At 41.8% G+C, this 18,929-nt stretch overlaps 1 protein-coding gene across 3 annotated transcripts in view; it reads left to right on the top strand.

Annotated features, from left to right (window-relative positions):
• The window catches only part of LOC143022256 (dnaJ homolog subfamily C member 17-like), a 60,244-nt gene that overhangs the window by 25,683 nt on the left and 15,632 nt on the right, over positions 1-18,929 (top strand). For all 3 annotated transcript variants that reach the window (XM_076180395.1, XM_076180394.1, XM_076180396.1), the window contains 2 exons: positions 10,678-10,831; positions 13,194-13,294. In XM_076180395.1, coding sequence (XP_076036510.1) covers positions 10,678-10,831; positions 13,194-13,294 — 255 coding nt within the window. The remainder of the gene's footprint in view (positions 1-10,677; positions 10,832-13,193; positions 13,295-18,929) is intronic.

Below are 18,929 nucleotides of genomic sequence, written 5' to 3'. Positions count from 1 at the left end.
TGATGTGTATTTTGTTTGTGAGATTGTGTCAAATGATGGCATTGAAAGGCTAGTGTTATAAGAAGTGTTCTGTGTTAGGGCTTATCTGAACAGATGCTATCAAAAACTTTGTGTGAAATCTATTAGAAAAGCATTTGTGGAGTGTAGTGGTCTAAAAATGTGTTGTGTTTTGGCAAGGTGAATGTGTGGTGTAATGTGTTGTAGTATGAGGCATTCTATGAATTTGGAGGGGGTGCAGAGAAGTGTGATGCTGGAATTGTTGGGCCTTTGTTGGTTTTGTGAAGATTGTGAGGATTTTGCCATGCTTCTATATGTTGGGTATGGTGTTGTGTGAATAGCTGTAGTTTGCAATGTTAGTGAGAGCATGTATGTCACGTGATCCAAGGTGTTTTAGGTGGATGTTACTAATGTTGTCAGGATCACAGATGGATGAGTATTTGAGATTGTGGATTATATGCTTTGTTTGGCTATCTGTGAAGGGTGTGTAATCTGGGTCTGTGGGGAAGTCTTTCTTATATCAGATGATGTGTCAGTTGTCAGGGTGAGGGATGAGATGGCTTGTCTGCAAAATTATTTATGAGTGTGTTTGGTTGTTGGCTGTTTGAGGGTAAGTTGACTGTTGTGATTATTATCTGTTTGATAATGCAATGTTTTTGAGTGTCTGTACAGTTTTTTGGTGTTTGTTTCATGATTAAATGTATTGACAAAGGTTTGCCAATTTAGTGTTTTTTCATATTATTGTTGTCATTCCCTAGACTGCCCAAGCAGTCCTGCCTCCCTGAGGAATGCCATGGCTGGAATGGAGTTTCCTCACAAACCCCTAATAGAGTGTTGTTGGCATTTATGATTGTCTACAATGCAGTCTTCCATAAAGTGCTGTACAGTATGGGGTGAAGTATTGTATCCTGGACAGTTATCTGGGATGCGGTCATCCAGCCTCTTCTGGTAGCTTGGAGGGCTGGATGGTGGTCACACCACAGTCTGGCCAGGTGGACTCTGTCCTTTTGGGAAGAGAGAGGATTCAAAGGGATGGTTATCAGGAGTCTGGAATGCAGCAATGTATTGTCTTTAACTTTGTAGATGGAGCAGTGAGTGATATGTTTATGGATATGCTTGTGTAAGCTGGTGTCTGGCAGTTGTAGAGGAAGAGAAGGGAGTATTTATGTGCGATATATGTATTTGGGTGTTGTTTTGATGTTTCTTGACATGTCATGTGGGGATGTTCTGCCATGTAGTGTAATGGGTGTGCTGTGATTTTGGACCTGCAGCAAGTGTTTGTGTGCCTCTCATGTCAAGGTGATCCTTGACTTTGAGGACTTTCGTTTCATGGTGTAAATGGTCTGTAGGTGTTGTATTTGTGCAGCCTGTAATTGTCTTTAGGGCTTTGTTTTGTATGGTCTGTAGGGTGTTGTGGTATGTCTTAGTGAGATTAGGGGCACATGCAGCGCTCACATAATTCATCACTGAGTGTATGCTTTGTATACTGTAGTAATAGTTTCTTTGTTTTGTCCAAATGTTGTTCCTGCAATTGATTTAAGTGTGTTATGCCCATGTGTACATTTTGTCCTTATGTTTATGATGTGTTGTTTGAGTGACATGGATGTCATATGTTACACCAAGAGTCATGGGTTTATGTGTGTGTGGTATGAAAATCTGATGTGAAGTTTGGTTTGTGTGATTATCTGTTGCCTCTGGGGATGCATTTCTTGTCTGGATTTTGTATGGTTGTGTTGATGGTGTGCACAGTAGTGTCTATGTGATTGGTGTACTGTTCAGTATCTTGAAGTGTTGTTCTGTCTCTGGTGAAAGATTCCTAGTTTGTTCTCTTGTAATTGGCGTATTTGTGTCTGGCCAACTGGGTTGTAGCGTGTTTTTGTGGTAAAGATGATTGGAAGGTTGTTGGATCCAAGGGTTCCAACCACTTTCCAATAAGTTGTTTGGGTTAGGCAGGGGGAACAGAAGGTGATGTCAGGAGAGGAGAGGGTGTAGGGGGCATGACGGGGATATGTGTATGATCATGGGTGTTGTTCACGATAGTCAGTGAGTCAAGTTGTGACTACAAATCAAACCCTCTGTCTATGTCAGGGTTGTTGACATACCAGGATGACAATTTTGCATTGAAGTCATCACCTAAGATATGGTTGGGGATGGTGGTGAGTTGGTTGAGGTTAGGCCAAAATTTGTTTAGAACTGTGGGGGATGATTAGGGTGTACATGCTAACTAGTGTAATTGTGGATTTGTTACCTGTTCAGATTTTGATTGATTGGGTTTTGGTGGTGTTGTCTGTGGGAAGAAGGAGGGATTTAGTGATGGTGCTTGTATCCAAAAAACAGATGGATTGAAGGATTAGGGTGACATGTCCACCACCACCATTGCTGTCAATCTGATCTTTTCTGATGGTGGTGAAATTATGAAATTAGGGTATTTTTTGTGAGTGTCATAGTTTTGTTTCTTGTATGATGGCAAATTCTATGTTGTGTTGTTTGAGTTCATGCTTTTTGTGTTGATGCCATTAATGTTATATTGTAAGATGTTGTGTGTCCTTCAGTGTTCTTCACATGTTGTTTGTTATTTTTTGGTGTTGGGATATTGGTGGGTGAGGATTAGGATCATAAATTGTAGGATGAAGCGGAGTGGTTGGGGATGTGGGTGGGGGGAAAGGGAGTGGCAAGTTTGGGTAAGGATATAGGCTCAGGGTGGCTATGGGTGGTCAGGTGGTACAGGCTCAGGTGTTTGTGTATTGGTTTATGTCAGCAAGTGATTTGCAAGTGAGGTGTACCCAGTTTTGGCTTAAATTGCGTTGAACTGAGCCCTTTGACAACTCGAGGTGATGAGTTTGAAGCATGTTGGATATGTGTAGTTTGTGATGGGTCCAGGGATGCCCTCTACATCTCCAGCTAATAGTAGAAAAAGAATGATCGCCAGAGAAACCTCTCAGTGCAGAAAAAATGTGAATGTGGATTATTGTATAAGAGTTGTGATACTTGCTCAGGTAACCGAAGCTGCTCTTGGGGTTAGGGGGTTGATCCTATGATGTAGATAGAAGCCACCACACCAGGACCTGCAATGAGGTGAGGTTAGGTAGCACCATCCATGTGACTGAGCCATCCTTGTGGTGTGCAGTGAGGTGAGGTTAGATTGCATTGTTGTTGTTGTCGTTGTCGTTCCCTAGACTGTCTGTCCGAGCAGTCCCGTCTCCCCAAGGAATGCCATAGCCGAAACTGGGTTTTCCCACAAATCCTTTGTAGAGCGTATGTGGCTGCATCAAAATAATGAACAGATAGACAAAATTACAAGTAAACAGGGAGCTCATGTAATATCCAAGGATAGAAATATTGAATCTAAGTGAAACTATGTGAATTTCCCATTCATCTGTAGCTTTGCATATATTCTCTTGATTATCCATTTTTGTAATGTAATTGAAAATTACTGTTTACAAATACATGAACCATATTTAATTATGCATTTTCAGCATGGTTCTGAGCAATCAACAAAACAGACACTTTACAATTACAAAGTTTACCTAATACAGCACTGAGAGTAATATTAAGATACACCAAACCACCCCAATAAAACACTTGTGCACAGAATCTCCTCTTCATAGGATATCATATAAAAATGTTAGGCACACAGTTCTATAATAGAGTCCTTAGCCCCACTCACCCATCTCACTATATTACACAAATACAACACCTACAGACCATTTACACCATGAAACAAAAGTCCTCAAAGTCAAGGACCACCTGGACATGAGAGGCACACAAACACTTGCCGCAGTCACCACAAACACATCACACACCGCTACACTACATAGCAGAACACACACACACACCAAGAAGCATTAAAACAACAACCAAAGACCTTTATCACGCACAGATACTCTCTTCTCTTCCTCCACAACCACCAAATACCAGCCTCCGGAAACATATTCATAATCATATTACTCACCGCTCCATTAACACACTGAAAGACAACACACTGCTGCATGCCAGACCCCCTGATATCCACCCTTCTGAATCCTCTCTCCCATGAAAGGACAGAGTCCACTTGGCCAGACTGCGGTGCGGCCACCACCCAGCACTTCTAAGCTACCAGAAGAGGCTGGATGACTGCATTGTGGACAGCTGCCCAGGATGTAACACTTCACCCCATACTATACAACACATAATGGAAGACTGCATTATACACAATCATGCACGCAAACAACACAACATACACTCTATAAAGGGTTTGTGGGAAAACCCAGTTTTGGCTGTGGCATTCCTTGGGGAGACGGGACTGCTCGGACAGACAGTCTAGGGAACGACAACAAACAACAACACAAGCACAACCAACTGAATTTAAAAAAACACTAGTGGCTTACTACTCAAACATGCACAGCAACCTACCACCTGTACCACTCCATATATCCACACACTAAATTAGAGGCTAATATCTCAGACCAGCACAATAGTGAAATTATGTGAAAGGATTGTGAAAGATCAATAGATCAAATATCTTGAAGAGGTGAACATTCTTAGAGAGTCATTTTGGCTTTAGATCTGGAAGGTCATGCATGTTGCACCTTTTAAGCTTTTACTCAAGAGTGATTGATGAGCTGCAAGAGAGAAAGGGGTGGGTGGACTGTGGGTACTTCAGCCTAGAAGCCATTTGATTAAGTATATCACAGTTGATTTATATGGAAATTGGAGCACATTAGAGGATTGAGAGGTAAACTACTAGAATGGATGAAAGATTTTCTGAAGGAAAGATACATGAGGACAGCAATAAAGGATGAGATGTCAAAATGGTAAGCAGTAATGAGCGTAGTTCCACAAGATTCAGTGCTTGCACCAATAATGTATCTTGTCTATGTCAGTGACATGATGGAAGAAACAAGCTATGCCAATATGTCTGCAGATGATGCAAAAATCATGAGAAGAGTGAAAAATGAGAAGGACAGTAGACTATTATAAAAAGATCTAGATTATTTATGCATGGAGCCAAGAACAGGAAATGAAGTTCAATATAAAAAAAATGCAAAGTATTGGAAATGGGCAATAGTGACAAAAGACCATCCTTAGAATATTCCTTGGGGAGTGAACCCATTACAAAAGCAAAAGATGAGAAGATTTGGGAGTGTTCATAAAAGACAACCTGTCATCTGACAAACATGTCAGCATGATTGTGGGAAAGACATACTGACTTCTGCAGAAGATTAAAATGGCGTTTCACTATATGGTTGAAGAGAAGAAAAACTCATTGAAACTCTGATCTGTCAAGACTGGAATATGCATCAGTAGTATGGTCCCCATACAGAGTGAAGAATGCAAATAAGATTAAGAGAATACAAAGGGCAGCAACCAAACTGGTCTTCATCATCCTGGCAGATAAATCATATCGGGAAAGACTAAAAGCACTGGGTCTACCAACTTTAAAAGATTGAAAAGAAAGAGGTGATGCAATTACAGTATTCAAGTCAATAAAGGGGATATATTGCATTGACAAAAGATATCTGATTAAAGATGAGAGGGCTTTAAGAAGTCATGGTAACAAATTGAGAAACATCACATGTCGAAAGGATGTGAAGAAATACAGTTTTTCATATAGATGCATAAGTAGATGGAATAGCTTAGAAGGTGATATAGCTCAAGCTCAAACAATACATGAATTGAAATCTAAATATAATAATTGGAAATCAAGGAAATAAATTAACTTGGAACTGTACATGAATTTGAGGTTAGGTATAGTAAAGAATTAGAGAATAGGAGATGGGACCCAACAAATATTGCTTTTTTCCTGTATACTACAATTAGTAGAAATACAAAAACACATACACACCCAGATCACTAAACAAGCTCTTCGATCGAACTGAGTACACCACCAAAGCTGCCCAGACATCAAGGTGAGGAGCCTATGCCTGGAGGTATGTAGCTATAGCTGAAGCCATCACCATTGCCTTATGTGCTTGGACTGTTTGGGCAGGTAACATTCACCATTGATAATTAGAGAAGTGCAGGATTTGAACCCTCAGGTCATTGAATGTTAGACCAGTATACTTCTGATTACACCCCAAATGCACTTACATCAGCCTTACAGAAAATTACCTCATTAGAGTACTAAGAACCACACTAGTACACTAACTTTTAGGGCACCATTCAACATTAAGACAGTACCAACAGAGAATAAGTCTGGCCACAGAATCAAACTGCCAGAGATGCAACCAACATACCCAAAAACTAAACACCTCATCTTATAGTGCCCCACATAAATAATCCCTGCACATACATACATACATATACCAAGGCTTTTTCCCCCTTACAAGGGAGGTAGCCAAAAAGGGAAAGGCATAAAATCATTCCCACCCATTTCATCCCTGAATACACTCCACACCCCTCCTACCCTCCCTCTTATCTGAGCACCTCCTGGATGACGGATCATCCCTGCACCTTGCCCACTGCCCTGGGTCAGAAGCAGTGTCGCAAGACACAGTACATCCACAGCAAGGCCGCTTCATTAAATCGGCGACCCCCCCCTCTCCGTCCCCCCTTGCATAAAAGGAGAGGACGGGGAGAAATCCCTTCGGGCTGCGTCAACTTTTGCTCACACATACTACCTCACCCCCCACCCTCCTGCCCATTCCACCTCATGCAATCACAACATCATCCATATACAACCATTCTCCATTCACTCCTGTCTTCTGTCCTCTCCCGTCCTTCCTCAACAGACATTCCCCTCTTCCCCAAAGCCCCCTTCACCCCATCCATCCACCTCATCCTAGGACGTCCCCTCATGTTCACTCCCTCCACATCTGCCTTCCATATCTCTTTTACTAGTCTTTCTTCACTCATTCTTTCCATGTGTCCAAACCATCCTAATACTCTTTCATCAACCCTATCTCCCAGCTCCTTTTCCACCCCTGTTCTCCTCCTCACCTCCTCATTTCTCACTCTATCTAGCCTAGTAACCCCCACCATACTTCTCAGACACCTCATCTCAAACACATTCAAACTCCTTCTCTCTTCCTCTCTTATGTTCCATGTTTCTGCCCCATACAGTGCTGTTGGCACAATCACTCCTTCATATAGTCTCCTCTTTGCATCCATTCCCAAATGTCTATTCCTCATTACACTCTTTAATCCACCAAGGCATTTACTCGCTTCTCTCAATCTACATTCTACCTCCACCTTCACTCCACCTTTTCCTGCCACATTTGCACCCAAGTATCTAAAACTATCCACTTCTTCCAGTCGCTCTCCCTTAATGCTCACTTCCAGTCTACTGCCACTTTCACCCCTTGTACATCTCACACCTTACTTTTGCCCACATTTATCTTTAGCTTTCTTCTATCACATACTCTCCCAAACTCTGCCACCACTTCCTCAATCCCTCCTCCGATCCTGCCACAAGCACAGTGTCGTCCGCAAACAACAGCTGGCTCACCTCCCACTTTTCTCCATTTTCTTTAACCATCTCCAATCCCTTTCCCACTACCCTTGCATTTACTTCTCGCACCACCCCATCCATGTATAAGTTGAACAGCCAGGGCGACATAACGCATCCTTGACGAAGTCCCACCTTTACCTCGAACCACTCACTCTCTCCATTTCCAATCCTGACACAAGCTCTACTACTCTCATAAAAACTCTTGAAAGCTCCCAAAAGCTTTCCTCCTATCCCGTATATCTGCATAACCTCCCACAGTGCCTTTCTGTCTACCCTATCATAAGCCTTTTCCAGATTCATAAAAGCCCAAAAAACATCCTTCCCCTTTCCTATAGCTTTCTCACATATCTGTCTTACCACAAAGATCTGATCTACACAACTTCTACCTGTCCTAAATCCACACTGTTCCTCACCAATTACTCCTTCTGTTCCTCTCCTAATCCTCTCAATCAAGATCCTCCCATAAGCCTTCCCAACTACACTTAACCCCTTCCATACGGTGCCGCATACGTAGGCGGCATGAGGAGCAAGTGGATACGCGAGGCTGCCATATCGGCGTCTTGATTATATTTATTGTAGTTGCCCCTGTGTAATGACATACTCTCTAAACTGTCATCACATTTTCTATGGTTATCAAAATTCACGGGTGAAAGAGAGAACGATCGATATAAGCGGTGACTATATTTTATGATGCGAGTATTATTACGACACATCGTACGTCTGGCAGCTAATGCTGCCCGCGAGATTTTGGCCCGTACTGAAGAGGTTAACAAGCTAATCCCTCTGAAACTACTACATTCACACTTGTCCCCTTTTCCCTTGTAAAGAGGAACTATACAGGCACTCCTCCAGTCCTCCGGCACTCTACCCTCTCTCCAGCAAACATTAAATAACCTAACCAACCAGTCCACCATCACTGTACCTCCCTTTTTCAGACATTCTGCATGGCATCCATCCAGACCAGGTGCCTTACCTGCTTTCATCATCTTAACAACTGCCTTCACCTCATCCTTCCTTATTTCTCCTCCATTCTCCTCACTCTCATTTTCTTCGCATTTCCCACTGCAGCTATCTTTCCCTCCCTGTCCTTCACATTTAGCAACTCCCTAAAATATTCTGCCCATCTTCCCCTTACTGCCTTCTTTTCCATTATCATCTCTCCATCTGCACCTTTTACCTTTTCTTCTCTACTTGATTCGCCTCCTCTTCCTCTCTTAATTTCTTTCCAAAACATCTTTTTATTACTTTCAAAATTTTCTGACATACTCTTACCCCATTTCACATCTGCTCTCCTCTTTGCAACCTTTACCTTTTGCTTTACTTCTCTTTTCTTTTCTTTGTACCTCTCATATGACTCCCTCGTCCTATTTTATAACCAATGTGTGAAAGCTCGCTTCTTCTCTTCTACAACCTTCTTTGTTTCCTCATCCCACCATTCACTACCCTTTCTTCTATTTCCCCCTGTCCTTCTTGTTCCACACACCATCCTTGCACACTTTATGACTCCCTCCTTGAACCATCCCCATTCCTCCTCCACACCCAGCTCTACTCTATCCTTTACTCCCTCCCACTCCTCCTTCAGCTTCTTTCCGTACTCCTTCTCCTTTTCCTTTTCATTCAAAGAGTTCACTCTAAGAACCTCCCTACCTTTTGTCCCTTTCCTCTTTTTCCATCTATCCTCCACTCTCAACTTACCTTCCACCAAAAAATGATCTGATATTCCCCCACCCTCTCCCCTTAGCACATGTACATCCTTAACTCTTCCTATCATAATCCTATTTACCACTACATAATCCATTAGCGCTCTACCACCCTTCCCTCCACCACCCTCTCCCATGTGCACCTATGCTTGACTTTCTTCCGAAACACTGTATTTGCTATCATCAACTCTCTTTCTAGACACATTTCCACCATCAACTCTCCACTACGATTCTTTCCTGGAACTCCACATTTCCCAACCACTCCATTGATTGGACCATTTCCTACCCTAGCATTAAGGTCTCCCAGTACTATTACATTGACATTTCTTCCTAAACCCTCTATGCACTCATTTAAATCTATCCAAAAGGCCTCCCTTTCTTCTACACTCTTCTCACTGCCAGGCCCATATGCACTTACAAAGACCCACATCTCCTTTCCCAGTTTCACCTTCATCCACATTATCCTTGAGGAAACCTCCTTCCACTCCACTTCCTGTTTACCTATCTCTTCACTTACTAGAATAGCCACCCCTTCCCTCCCTCGCCCTCTCTTCACTCCTGATAACCTCCCACTTACACTCCCAAACTTACACTCACCCTTCCCTTTCAACTTAGTTTCACTCAAAGCCAACGCACCCATCTTTCTTCTCACAAACATACTACCTATCTCTTCCCTTTTACTCTCATCTGTACCACATCCACGCACATTAAAAGACCCAAACCTTAGGGTGCTGGTCCGAGAACTTCCAGACCCTCTTATGCCTTCTCTTTTTTTTTTTTAGGAAAGTCCCCTGTGGGGCTACAAGGAGAAGGATGCCTAGTCCCAATCCCCGTCCCTTTCTTCTCGCCTCTTACGATCCAAGTGGGAATACTTGGTGGCAGTATTCTTTTCCCCCACCACAGGGAATTCCCCCATCACAGAAAAAGAATACTCAGAGAAATGGTACAGGACAGCAACAAGGGGTTGGGGGACAGCATAACGGAGGGACAGTCGTAGTATAAAAGTGTCATCATTTCTCTATGACCAGAGTTTTCCTCTATCATAGACAAAATGATGTGTGGCTCTGGTCCGTAGGGGCGCCCCATATAGACCCTAAAGTATCAACTGCATGCTACTTTGCCACAATAACAAGCAGCCAATACCCCAGATGGGGCTAATTGAATGTAAGACCAGTATACTTCTGATTACACCCTAAATGCACTTACATCAGCCTTACAGAAAATTACCTCATTAGAGTACTAAGAACCACACTAGTACACTAACTTTTAGGGCACCATTCAACATTAAGACAGTACCAACAGAGAATAAGTCTGGCCACAGAATCAAACTGCCAGAGATGCAACCGACATACCCAAAAACTAAACACCTCATCTTATAGTGCCCCACATAAATAATCCCTGCACAACAACATAATATTTCTTCCCTATGGGCCTATCCAGTGGCCAATGCCTACAGGAGAGGCCTGGGGCAATAGATAGGTAGATTCATTATGTAATATTTTCAGCAGTTGATTCTTTACCATCACTGTTTATCATAGTATTGCATTTCAGGAGCACGATCAGCATATGATAAATTACTGAAGGCACGTAAAGCAGCAGCAATCAGAGCTCGAGAAACTGATGCCAAGACACAAAAGCTACGCAGCAAATTAGAGGAGAGAGAAAAATTAGCAAAAGCACAGCCACAAATATCTGAAGAAGAGAGGTAATGTTGTTACTACTTCTAATTCTCTTTTGGGTATTACAGGTCATAACTCCCAAACTCGGCAGTCTAAGACCCAGCAACACCTAAAACTCAGCTATAATTACATGCCTTCTAAAACCCGGTAGAACACCCAAAACATAGAATTGTATTTCCCAGTGTGTCCGCTTAGTGCCGCCATGATTGTTTCCTGCCATGAGTGTAGGTATGGTGGTTTGTTTGGATAGTACAGTGGTGTGGAGTCCACTGTTATTTCATTTATCTTAAGTATCTCTTTAGCCCAGTTATTACTATTATGGCTCCAAAACATCAAGAAATACATATTTTCTAAAAGTTGGAAAATTCTATGACTCGGCTCTGCGCTGGTCCTGAGGGTGCTGAGTTTGGGAGCTTCAACCTGTACTTTATATCTGTGAGTAGAGGGTAGAGGTAAAGCTATAAGAAATATAATGAATGTTGATCATGGCAGATTGAATGTAAGTGTGAAGAGTAAGATGTCTAGAGTGGAGGTGGGTTACATAGTTAAGGAAGCTGATAAATTTCTGGATGGAATGAAAATGATGAGTAGAAATTATGATGATGATATATATTCTCTTGCAGGAAGTAAAGTTACTGTTATTTGCTTACTCTTTTCTGTTTTGGTAAAGACATACATACATATACCAAGGCTTTTTCCCCCTTACAAGGGAGGTAGCCAAAAAAGGGAAAGGCATAAAATCATTTCCACCCATTCCATCCCTGAATACACTCCACACCCCTCCACCCTCCCTCTTATCTGAGCACCTCCTGGATGACGGGTCATCCCTGCACTTTGTCCACTGCCCTGGGTCAGAAGCAGTGTCGCAAGACACAGCACATCCACAGCAAGGCCGCTTCATTAAATCGGCGACCCCCCCTCTCCGTCCCCCCATTGCATAAGAGGAGAGGACGGGGAGAAATCCCTTCGGGCTGCGTTTTGGTAAATAAAACTACATAAATGGGTCTTAAAATGTATTTTAATGGTGTGATGGGTCTGTGGATACTAAGTTACAAATAACAGAAATAAAGGTTTTATATGTACATTACCAGTATTCATGATTTTTCTTTATTTGCAGGAAGGGGGGTTGGTTTATATATAAATTTTGTGAATAATGGGGGTCGACTGTACCAATACAGAATTGGCAGCCACAGAATCAAACTGCTCTAGATGCAATCATCATGTAGAGAACACTGACCCCCTTATCCTGCACTGCCCCACACCCTTTGTGAACATTTCGCCCACAGATGTTTGGGCCAGCATTCTCAACCTTTCCCAGTGTTCATCCCCCTTTTCCTCCTCCTCCTCCTCTCCTCCTCCTCCTCCTCGTTCCTCCTCCTCCTCCTCCTCCTCCTCCTACTCTTCCTTCCCCCTTACTTCTTTTCTCTCCCCGTTCCCCCCTTTCCCCTTATTTAATCTCAAGCATATGTATCTCAACTTGTACTAGAAAAAGCTTTAATAAGCGAAACATCGTACAAATAAAGGCTCCGTCCTCATATGGTGTTTAACTCGTCAGTCTTGTCGGCAACTGCCACTTTCATGAAAACACAATATTTCTTCCTTGAGTGACCTTTGGACCTGTCTCATGGCTGGTGCCGGTTACTTGGGAGCTGTGGGTCTCCTGTAAGAGGGGCATGGAACAGATGATTGATTAATTGATGAGGAATGTTGTGTGAAGGCAGAAAATTAAGGTTGTTCAAGTTTACCACAACAGCTTATGTAGTCAAAATTGCCATTGTAAAGCCATTATTTATTTTAGATAAACTGTAAATCATTGCTTTGATCAAGAGGGGAATGTCTGTTGAGCAAGGGAGGGAGGATGCATGGGATAGGGGTGAGTGGAGGATGGTTGTGTATGGATGATATTTTGGTGCAGCTCAAAGGGATTTCTCCTCATCTTCTCTAATTTCCCCATGAGAGGATGGGGAGGGGGGGTCTCTGTGTAAGTGAAGCAGCCCTGCTGTGGATGTACTATGTCTTACTGCATTGCTTTCTGACCTGGGCAGTGGGTAGGAGATGGGGATTACCCTTCATCCACAAGGAGTGAAGATAAGAGGAAAACAAGGGTGGTGGGTGGGAGTGGGTGCATGCCATTGACTTGCCTGCCTCCCTTATAAGAGGGAAGAATCCCTTGGTATATAGATAATTAGAAATAGTAAGTCATTGCAAGCAACAAAAACTAATTATGAAAATAATATAAAGACTTTCAAATATAAATATTATGGGAAACTATTTCATCAGATCAAATCGCTAAGTCTGGGCACTCATAAATTTGCTTGAAGATTTAATTGTATAGTTAGACCCAGTATTTTATCTCGTTTCTTATTTTTTCCATTATTTGGACAACAGATTGCGTAGAGAACTCAAACGTTTAGAGGAGGAAGGGGAGCGCCTCATTGAGGAAGAGTTGAAAAGAGTCAATAATGAAGTCAAGGATGAACTAAGAAGAGGTAAGTAAAATTAGTTCTTTTCTTGTTAGCATAGATGATATTTTGCAATATACACTCAAACCTCGTTTATCCGGCTTTCACATATCCAGATTTCGGTTTATCCGGACGTTTTGAAGCAGCTGGGCAGCTGAATATTATTTTGGAAAATAATATTTAGCTCCCCGAAAAACCGAAAAACCGCCATGTACGCGAGGCGAACGATACCGGGTTACAGTAGTTTGAAATGTAAACATCAGATGCCGTGCAGTGGGGTTTATAAACGACGCTAGTCACGGGGTGAAGGCCATACAGCACCTATTTACAGTACACTACTATACAGGGTATTTTTTTAGTTTCGACCATGGGCGGAATATAGCAATAGAAAATTAATTGTTGATTTTGTAATTTAAAATGTATCAACGTAATATGCAATTTTGTGGGCAGAAATGAAAATAAAAAATACCTTGCTACAAGCAAATATGCTAATGAACGAAGTCGGTAGCATAGGATCAGGACGCCATCTTGTCGGCTGTCAATTGACGGCCTCAATACTTCTGACAGTACCTCGCCAGGTACATTTTCATGAAGAAATGTTATGGAGCGGAGATACATGCATTCCTTCAAGCTGCAAGAACTTTGTATACCCTGCAAGCTGAGAGAGTGGTTGAAAAGCCAGCCAACGTCTCTCACGACGACAACAACGAGGACGAGCCGGATGACATTTAATTTGCAGGTAATGATTTATTAAACACAGATTAGGTTAGTTTAGTTTAGGTTAGACGAACTCATCCTTTAATTTCTTCGACATCAGCATCTATCATAACAAACATGGCGTACCATTCGTCTGACATGACTTCGTTACTTACGAAATCTGTTTTAGCACCTTTTTTGTTTTTTATTTCCGCTCACAAAAAATTGCATATTACGTTGATACATTATAATTTACAAAATTGACAATTAATTTTCTATTGCTATATTGCGCCCATGGTCGAAACTAAAAATTTACCCTATACAGTACTACAAATACACCTGTGTCATCATGCCTGATAAAGTCGTGAAACGAAAGCGAGTTGCTCTAACAGTTGAACAGGTTAGTTGAAGGGTGAATTTGGATTTATAACTTTGTATTTTGGACTAAAATAAAAATATTTTCAATATCCGAATTTTTTCATTATCCGGACAGGTAGCTGCACCAATTAATCCAGAAAAACAAGGTTTGAGTGTATAGTGTAGTGCACAGCCTAAGGAGAAACTGGGTTATATTAAGGTTCCTAGTCTTAATATTAATCTAATTGTAGTACACAGGAAGAGTTCTGGTCATGGGTCCTTGTCTTTTATTCTCCATTCAAGGGCAAGGTGCAGGGATGACCCGTCATCCAGGAGGTGCTCAGATGAGAGGGAGGGTGGGAGGGGTGTGGAGTGTATTTAGGGATGAAATGGGTGGGAGTGTTTTTATGCCTTTCCCTTTTTGGCTATACCCTTGAAAGGGGGAAAAAGCCTTGGTATATGTATGTATGTATCATACCTAGCTTCAGATTTAATGTCCCAACTAGGGCAATATGATCTAGATTATTCCAGGGGTTTACACATTTATATGAAAAACTGCATTTTTGTACATCTTTCTAGATTTTAATTCAGTTATCCTCCAGTATTCTTGAGGGCTAGGTTCCAAGACCCCTTGCAAATAGCGAAATATTGTGGTATTTACTTAATTGTAGTATACGGGAAAGGAGCTGTGCTCATAGGTCCTGTCTCTTATTCTCTGTTCAGAATATCTAGCTTTAACCTGTACATCATTGGGCAAATGGTGTGTATAAACCCCCCCCCCCCTAGTAAATGGTGTATATAAACCCCCCCTAGCAATTTTTTTTTTTTTTTTTTTTTTAATCAACTCAAAATTATGTAAAGCCAACAAATCTTGCTTATTTTGACGCACCATAACCTAGAAGTGGAGATTTTGTTGAGATATGTGTCTGAAAGCTTTGTAGAAAACCCGTAGACTTTCTTTCGATCCTCACGCGGGTTGAACAAGAACGTCCGTCGTATGTTTTCGGGGAAGCTTCGTTAGAATTTCAGAGAGTGAAGGAATTTGACATTTATGATGTTTCAAGTCAATGTACAGTCGCCCATAATAGTCTGGCACTTACGGAAAACGTGTTTATAAATAGTTTTTGTGGATTTTTTTGGCATATATTTATCACTGTTATGTAGTAAGCCGATTTTTTTTTTTTTTTTTTTTTTTCCTTCTTCTTCTTCTTCTTCATGGAGGATAGGTGATTGTGGTGTTTCTTATGTTTTGGTAAATATTTTAGTAAGCATCCATCACACCAGTATTGCCTGGCCACTTTTTGTATTATACATTTATTATGAAAATTGCCAGTGCAAAATTGCCAGTTCTATACACCTGAATATGTAATAGTGCCTGCCTAACTGTCAAAGTACAACTTCACCTCCTCATACTTCGTTTTGTACACCAGAATCACCTAAATTATGTCCTAAAGGCTGATTTTATACCCTAAGTCACCCCCAAAAAATTGCTGCCAGGGTTGCCATTTTGTCAATAAATAAGAAAACTTGAGTGATTTTTATAGCCAATGGATAGGGCCTATTTTTGATGAATTTAATTTGTGGCATACGATGTGTGCTGCTGATGCTGTAGGGGTTAAGTTTGTTTATGGTGCCAGCTTGGGTCATATGATCTAGATTGTTCCAGGAGTCTACACAATTGTATGAAAAACTGCATTCTTTCTCATCCTTTTGATTATTAGTACAGTGATCCCCCTGTGTTCACCAAGGTTAGGTTCCAAGACCCCTTGGAAATAGTGAAAAATCACGGATAGTGGAAGAACCCTTTAAAAATGCCTTAGAATACCCTTTTTAATTGTGCAAACTTGTTTTAACACTCTTATGTTATTTTGTGATGTAGATAAATTTTCATACTCCAATTTTAAACAACTATTTTTGAAATATAATGATAAACTCATAAAATTGTAATAAAATAGACCTGTACTCACCAGCAAGAAAAGATTGATTGAATCATATGCCCTAATTGGCTCCTCTCAACTTGCCAGCCAATACTGTGGCCAGAAGTATTGATGCTAGAGATGCTGGCATCCCATACCACATTCCTCTACCCCCAATTCAAATTGTACATTTCTGCCTGTTGGTGGCTACATTAACAGAATATGGTAGGCTTAGTGTCAGTCCTCACAGCTGATAATTTTCAGATGAGGCATGCCTGAGTGCAGACAGGTGTGTTGATTTTGCAGGAATATTATAAATTTTGCAGATATTTGCGTTTTATGAACTTGATCAAATTTATGCATTTGATAAGTATTGTTCTTTTTGAATTTGTGTGATAAATAGTTTTGCCTTTGTAGAGAAGAGAAATGCTTCCTTGGTGTTCATATTAGTCTTTGCTATAAACCATAAGATTCTGAAAATGAGTATATTTTTTCTATGAAAGTGCAAATTATGCACTATTTTTCTGTTAAGTTTGTGGAAAAACAACGAAGGGCAATATAATACCCATGGCATGAAGACATTCCAAACATGCCGGTAAATCAGGGCATCAATTATTTATGTAATACTGTAATGGATGATGTCATAAATTATATAATAATTACGTTATAATTATCAACCAATCCCAATGCCATCTATTGGAAAAAAAGGCAAATATATATATATATATATATATATATATATATATATCCATTCATATACCAATGGTGTTTACCCCCTTACAAGGGAGGTAGCCAAAAACAAAGGCTTAAAATCCACTCCTGCCCATTCCATTTTCACGTACTCTTTTCCCACTCCCCCCCTTCACTCCCTCTTAGCATGGCTCCTCTTGGATGACTGGTTATCCCTGCATCTCACCCACTGCTCTGGGTCAGAATCAATGTAGCAAGACACAGTACATCCACAGCAAGACATACATACATACATATACGAAGGCTTTTTCACCCTTCCAAGGGAGGTAGCCAAAAAGGGAAAGGCATAAAAACACTCCCACCCATTTCATCCCTAAATACACTCCACACCCTCCCTCTCATCTGAGCACCTCCTGGATGACGGGTCATCCCTGCACCCTGCCCACCGCCCTGGGTCAGAAGCAGTGTCGCAAGACACAGCACATCCACAGCAAGGCCGCTTCATTTAATCGGCGACCCCCCCCTCTCCGTCCCCCCTTGCATATAAGGAGAGGACAGGGAGAAATCCCTTCGGGCTGCGTCAAAATTTACTCACACATACTACCCCACCCCCCACCCCCCCGCCCATTCCTCCTCATGCAATCACAACATCATCCATATACAACCATTCTCCACTCACCTCTGTCTTCTGTCCTCTCCCTTCCTTCCTCAACAGACATTCCCCTCTTCCCCAAAGCCCCCTTCACCCCATCCATCCACCTCATCCTAGGACGTCCCCTCATGTTCACAGCAAGACCACTTCATTTAATCTCTGTTCCCTCATGCCAAAAAAGCGAAGATGGGTAGAAATCCCTTCAGGCTGTTTCAAAATATCATTCACACGTACTTCCTCATCCCCATCTCCTACACACTTCCTTCCATACATCACAGTATCACCCATACACAACCATTTTCCACTCACCCTTATCTTCTGTCTTTTCCCTTCATTCCTCAACAGACATTCCCCTTTTTCCTAATACCCCTTTTACCCCATCCATCCATCTCATCCCTGGTCACCCCCTCATGTTCCCTCCCTCCACCTCTGCCTTCCACATCTCTTTTACTAATCTCTCCCCACTCATTCTTTCCATATATCCAAACCATCCCAGTACTTTTTCATCGACCCTATCTCCCAACTCTTTCCACACCTGCTCTCCTCCTCACCTCCTTGTTTCTCACTCTATCCAGCCCAGTAAATAAATTAATGGAGAGAGACTGGAGGAAGTGTATAGATTTAGATACTTGGGTGCGAATGTTGCGGGAAAGGGAGGAATGGAGGTGGAGGTAGAATGTAGAATGAGAGAAGTAATTAAATGCTTTGGGGGATTGCAAAGTGTAATAAGAAATATACATTTGGGAATGGATAGGAGATAGTATGAAGGGGTGATTATGCCGACAACACTGTATGGGGCAGGAACATGGAACATAAGAAAGAGTTTAAAAGCGTTTGAGATGAAATGCCTGAGAAGTATGGTAGGGGTTACTAGGTTGGATAGAGTGAGAAAGGAGAGTGGAGGTGAAAAGTGAGTTGGGAGACAGGGTTGATGAAAGAGTATTGGGATGGTTTGAAGACATGGAAAGAATAAGTGAAGAAAGGTTGGTAAATGAGGTGTGGAAGGCAGAGGTGGATGGAGTGAACATGAGGGGGAGACCATGGATAAGATGGATGGATGGGGTAAGAGTGGCATTGGGAAAGAGGGGAAGTCTGTCGAAGAAGGACAGAAGAATGATGTTGTGATGCATGAAAGGGAGTGGGTGGTGGATGGGGGCATGAGTGAGTATGTGTGAATGATATTTTTATGGAGCTCAAAGGGATTTCTCCCCGTCTTCTCGTTTTCTGCATGAGGGTACAGAAGGGGGGTTTGCCAATTAAATGAAGCCACCTTGTTGTGGATGTACTCTCTTGCTGCATTGGTTCTGACCCAGGGCAGTGGGCAAGATACAGGGATGACCTGTCATCCAGG

Source organism: Oratosquilla oratoria, chromosome 44 (assembly GCF_046742065.1).
Source record: "Oratosquilla oratoria isolate Oo_2021 chromosome 44, ASM4674206v1, whole genome shotgun sequence".
In the NCBI taxonomy this organism is placed as follows: domain Eukaryota; kingdom Metazoa; phylum Arthropoda; class Malacostraca; order Stomatopoda; family Squillidae; genus Oratosquilla; species Oratosquilla oratoria.
The sequence above is the reverse complement of the archived record's forward strand: the minus strand, read 5'-3'. Positions and strand labels throughout refer to the sequence as shown.